General features: G+C 37.9%; 1 protein-coding gene across 3 annotated transcripts in view; it reads right to left on the bottom strand.

The window, feature by feature from the left end:
• Positions 1-785: 785 nt before the first annotated feature.
• Positions 786-6,000, bottom strand: part of Gls (glutaminase) — a 73,069-nt gene continuing 67,854 nt past the window's right edge. For 2 of the 3 annotated variants that reach the window (XM_090354494.1, XM_090354496.1), the window contains 4 exons: positions 5,166-5,227; positions 4,037-4,113; positions 3,840-3,903; positions 786-1,142 (listed from right to left, as the gene is read on the bottom strand). In XM_090354494.1, the coding sequence (XP_090210620.1) occupies positions 986-1,142; positions 3,840-3,903; positions 4,037-4,113; positions 5,166-5,227 (360 nt within the window). In that variant the 3' untranslated portion in view covers positions 786-985. The remainder of the gene's footprint in view (positions 1,143-3,839; positions 3,904-4,036; positions 4,114-5,165; positions 5,228-6,000) is intronic. The other variant, XM_090354497.1, reaches the window with a different exon arrangement.

The raw sequence follows: 6,000 nt of genomic DNA, 5'->3' as shown, positions 1-6,000 counted from the left end.
AGTAGTTTTCCATAACATTTCAGTAACTGTTAGCTTAAAGCGCTTTAAGTTTGGTCTTTATCCTAGAAGCAGAAAAATAACTTCTATCAGAACTACAGTAGTGCATACCTTCATTCTTTAGACTGACAAATTTGACTAATTTATACTTAATAACTTCATGTCTGGTTCATCTTCTGTAGACAAATGGCAAAGTTCTAGCTTCCATGCCAGAAATGTGAGTCATTTTCTGACTTAGAGTGGAAACATGAAAACTGCATAGTATGCCAGCACTCATTTCCCAGTTAAAGGGAAGAGGCAGATAATGGAACATCTGAGAAAAGAGGCTGGACTAAAGGGATATAGAAAAAGGAAAAAATTTCAAAAGTATAACTATATCACACATAAGTTTTGGTCACCAAACATATCTTAAACAGATTCCCTGATAAAATCTAATCAGAATTGGCTTATTCTACTAACAGTTGTTAACTATTATAATTTTAAAGAGTCACACTGTTAAGGATGGTAAGAGACATTTTAAACACTCAACTATAAGTGCATATAACTGTTCAAACATTCAGACTAAATCTATATTTGAAATCTTGAAAATCACACTGTTTGCTTCTAAAGACAGTCTCAACCCCTATGGACAGACTGTACAACAGCTTAATTTACAAATGCATACTAGCAGATCACTATAAATTGAAAATTCATACGACACACATCATGAAGATCACACAGTTATATGCTAGGATTGATAACTACTTTTACATCAAATTATATAATGCACGAGGTAAAGATTTCTCACATTATGGAGGGAGATTGTTTTATTTCTATTTTTTCCCAAAGAAATCAGATTTGTCCTGTGTGCACAATGAAGAAAAGTCCAGTAACACTGCAATGACAAGTGTAAAATATACATCACTACCAGATAGAAATACACACGTTCTTCATAATCATTTTCCACAATTAAATAGGTAAGTGATTTACATCTTGGAATTTAAGACCATTATAATAATCCATCAAGATTCTTATGGACAGTTTGGTTTTCCTTTCCATTGTCAGAGTCTCCTTGAGGTGTGTACTGGACTTGATATTCCTGGAGGATTTTAAATACATCATGGTGTCCAAAGTGCAGCGCTTCATCCATGGGCGTGTTGTTCCACCTAGACAAGTAGCACAGCACGGACAGGATCGTTAGGTAATTTCTGTACAAAGACAATCAACTCGCATCCTAGGTTTTAAATGTACATTAAACGGTCAAATTTAGCAATTGGAGCAATATTGCAAGTAAAAATTAACAGCAGAAATGGATTTATAGTTAAAAAAGTGATGTCAGAGACAAGGTAGGCCATTGAGGTGGAAGAGAAGCAGCTCTTGTAAAGAACCTTGTTTACACATCCAAGTGCTATTGAGTTGATAGAATAGGTCCTCAATTTTAACTTCATGAAAAACTATCTCCTTTTAAGTAAGATTTTGAAGGAAGTTCAGGTACATAATGTGCACCACATTAGTCTTTGACAGAAAATTTGAGTTCCTGGGAATTAAACAACAACAACAACAAAAATACCAAACACAATAAGTCCCCAAAGTCTAGAAATTGGAAGTCACACACTGGAAGTCACATTTTCTGCATGGCCAGCAAGGATGGGAAACTGCGTCTGGCCCAATTCAACCACGACCTGAAGAAGATAACTAACTAGAAGATTGACTCCCCTTCAGAACTAATAATGCTTTGGAGGGCTGCACTGTTTTTGGAGTTTGGAGATGAAGATTCCAAGGTGAGGTGTGTAAAGTTGCCAGCAGGGATTCATGAGTTAAGCCTTTGCAAAAGGAGATATCATTATAAAACCAGCACTATAAAACTCACAGCCCAAGTAAAACAGGTGAGATCCTGAGTTCGGTAATCCATGCCTGGCACCACACTCTCTCTCAACTACTTATCATTAGCTTTCTCCCCTTCTTGCTGCTGTCTTAATTCCACTAGTTATGGGCCACAGTCACCACCTTTCTTAGTTTCTTTCCTTCTGAATCTTTTACACTTTAATGGGGGTCACAATATGAATGAAAAGATGCTTTGTTCTTAAACATTTTTGGTAGCTGTGCCTTATTTTCTAAAGCAGGTAAGTGTCTTTTTACTTTGACATAGGCCTTCTTCAGTTTAAGAGACACCGGTGCCACACATAGACTTTAAAATCATCTTCAGCAATATGTTTGTGTCAACATTTTGGGAAAATTAAACACCAGCTTCATACTCCTTTTTTAAACAGTATTTTTCATGAAATAATGAAAAAGATACCAACTTTAAAGAGTAATTTCATTTAATAATATTTTACAACCGAGTCTGTTGAATAGAGAAAGTTATCTTTGCTCTCTAGCTTTCATTCTGTAGTAGTAGGTGCATATCTAGTTACCAAGTTTCCTTAGCTATTAGATTCCTACAAGCCAACTTAAGTAAATTCAAGAAATGCAAACCAATAATTCCATCAAGACTTAAGCGTTTTGAGATTAGAAACACAAAAGGAAACACCGGTTTCTTCCCCTAGAGTTGGTAGGATGACACCATATTGGGATAAATGGGAGTTCTATCACCACAACTTGAGGTTTGGGAATACTTCCTATGAAGATAATTTAAATCATGATTCTCTGTAACAACAATGGAAATAAGATTGGGTAGCCAAAGTGTTACTACACTTACAAAGAAGTGCCAACAGTTTTAAGACACTGATAATTGTGACTTCTCTTGCCTTGCAAACTAGACTAACAAGACCCAAACCATATTTTTTTTTAAATAGAGCTCAGTTGAACAGATCTAATTACTAAAGAGTAATCAGCTTGCTCCAAACTTAATGCAGCTTCAAAGGAGAAATCCAAACTCTAGCATACATATTAAGCCTCTCCGTGAAGTGTTTATTTCCCTTGCCTTGTCCTAAACTTTTATTCTCATTACGCATTGCTGGCTGGCTCACTCATTCTACTCCATTATATAACACCCGAAGTGTATGAGCAAAGAGTTTGCTGGGCAGACACCTCTGAACTTTGGTTGCATTCTTATCCTGGCCCTGTCCACCAGGTGAAGAGCCTTGGCACAAGATAAGTAGCAGTTTACCGTTTCGACCTCAAGAAAGAGAAACAGAAAACACACCAAACTGATAGATTTCTCCCACTACAGATAAGTGTTCTATGACCTCAAATCTCTTTCCTGAAGTACTGTTTAAAATTCAGCCTCCACAGTCTTCTAAAATTGATTCCACTGAAATCCAGAAATATCAACAAGCTCCAATATATTCACTTTTAGAGTTTTTAAAACTTTTTTTTTTTTTTGGCCAGGCCTGGAGTTTGAACGCAGGGCCTGAGCACTGTGCTTGAGCACTTTGCTGAAAGCTGCAACTTGAGCCACAGCACTACTTCCTACTTTTTCCTCAGTATGTAATACTGAGGAATCAAACCCAGGGCTTCAGAGATCTTAGGCAAGCACTCTACCATTAGGCCATGCTCCTGGCCCCTATTTTAGAGTTCTTTAACTGCAGCTTTCTTACATATTTTTGCATGCCTCTGTAAATGTTTGTTCACCCTGCACATTGAAAAACCTCAGGAGACACAGAATTTCTTTTCAAATACAAAATCTCTCTTCATACAGTGTGTTCACAGATAGTCAGATCTGAAAATTTCTAAACAGGAAACTACTCATAGATAAGACAAGAGGATGTGAGAGGCCAAATGATACATCTAGCAGAGACAAGATTTTGTTTTATGAGACAACATAGCAGACTCAAGAATGTCTTCCATCATTTAAACAAACTGATCCTGTGTAATAAAATACCTACTAGCCAGTTATTGCAGAAGGTAACCTAAGCACTCACCTGTCCTTGGGGAAAGGATTTACTTTGCAAGCTTCCAGCAAAAATTTAACCACTTCGACATGACCTGTAGCCACATACACACACACACACACACACATGCATACCCACACAACCCAAAGAAAGAAACAGACTTTAGTATTGAATTTTACACAAATCAAATCTTGTAGGGGAGGGGTGAACTTGGCATCATCTATTACCCTCTGCAGCGGCTACATGGAGTGCTGTTCGAGAATCATAGTCCCTCTGTTCCATGTCCATGGCAGACAAAGCAAATCTGAAAATTCACAAACATAGCTATTCATTATATATTAATACACTGAATTCACATCTGCAACATTTACTCTCATCAGTTCAGTCTAAGGGCCTGTCAGGTGTCATCTCTCACCGGTCTCACTAATGGTAATTAGAACTCTGGTTCATCTCCCTTACACAGGTGACCTTGGTAAATGCCACTTTACAAGTTCTGCCTTAGCTTTAGCTTTGGTACCTTGAGGAAAGATAAAACATTTTCTCACAGGATTATTATTTGAACTCAAAAAAGGTAAAATTCTACCAAAGTTTATGTCTCAAGAAAGTAAGAAATCCATACTTAACATACTGCAAGCTGACATTTTAGCCTGCAGTTAACAGGTACTCATCAGGCTTTAAAATCAGGTAGAGTGTGGGGCACCAAATGGTTCATGCCTATAATCCTAGCAACTCAGGAGGCTGAGATCTGAGGATCATAGTTCAAGGCTGTCTCAGCAGAAAAAGTCCCCGATTAACTACTCAAAAACCACGCTGTGGTTCAAAGTGGTAGAACGCCTGCCTTGAGCTCAGGCACAGTGCCTAGGTCCCAGGTTCAAGCCCCACTATGACCACCACCACTAACAACAACTAACAGTTGGGGAAACTAAGCCTAGACATCTTTTCACTTTAAAGGTTGGCTGTAATTCTATGAGTCCTTTATATTAGGCATATGGTATGATTTGTAGGACACCTAAACTCTTAATTCCCCAGCCCACCAGAAATAAGGAGTAGAGGGGAGATGAAGAATGGGAAGGCATTGTGTGATTTTATAGTAAACCACTAACTAGCCAGCTTAGATGGGTAGTTATCACTTGGACAAAAAAGCAATCTTGGCTTGTATAGGAAGCAGAAAAGGATAGCTCTGGACAGCAGCTGGTCTAAGGCATTTGGAAATACAGATTTCATTTTTTTAAATGTTTGGATTGTTCTTATTAGAGGAAAATAGACATGAATCATTAGCCAGAAAATGGCTGATCACCCAGAAGCAAGTTCATAAAGAAAGCTACACACAAAGTCAATCCACCCCCGTTAACATACCTTCGAAGGGCAGACACATCTCCAGTATATGCAGCAAACAAAAGGTTTATCACTGACTTGACCTGCAAAGAAAAGAAAAGAAACATATAGTCCAACTGTCACTTAGTGATTTCCATGTGTTCTGAACACTTCAGCTGGATCACTGGCAAAAATGACCTCAAATTCACACCTACAACCAAAACACATGTGTGGTAGTCTTAAAAACAAGAATGTGAAGGAAAATTTAATAATAATGACAAATATATGAAGAAAAGAATGGAAAGATGGTATCATCTAGCACAAAAGCATGGATGTGTACAACCTGTGAAATTTACAGTTGGAACAACTGAAAATTCTTTAGAATACTTCTCATTAGAAAGTACAGTGTAGGCCGGTGCGGTGGCTCACACATTTAATCCTAGCTACTCAGGAGGCTGAGATCTGAGGATCAAGTTTCAAAAATAGCCCGGGCACCAAAGGACCTAAAATTCTTATCTCCAATTAACCTCTAGAAAATGGGAAGGGGGGCTTGGCTCAAGGATAGACCAGTAGCCTTGAGCTGAAGAACTCAGGGACAGTGCCTGGGCCAAGTTCAAGCCCAATGACCCACAAAAACAAAACAAAGCAAAAGACATTAGGACATTTTCAGATCCTGTTGTAAAGTCTTAAATGGTGTGAAAATTCACTAAATACTAAGTACTCCCAGACTCTTTAAGTGTATTTGCTTTTGACAACTATCCACTTATCTTGTACTGGTAGTTAAAAGGAAAAGGCTAGTTATCCTAAATGCCATCCATTTTTTATATGCTTTCATGAAGACTTTCCTCAGTATGGTCTAAGAAAAACTGAACTATTA

Source organism: Megascapheus bottae, chromosome 21, assembly GCF_031878675.1.
Source record: "Megascapheus bottae isolate mThoBot1 chromosome 21, mThoBot2.hap1, whole genome shotgun sequence".
Taxonomy (NCBI): Eukaryota; Metazoa; Chordata; class Mammalia; order Rodentia; family Geomyidae; genus Megascapheus; species Megascapheus bottae.
The sequence above is the reverse complement of the archived record's forward strand: the minus strand, read 5'-3'. Positions and strand labels throughout refer to the sequence as shown.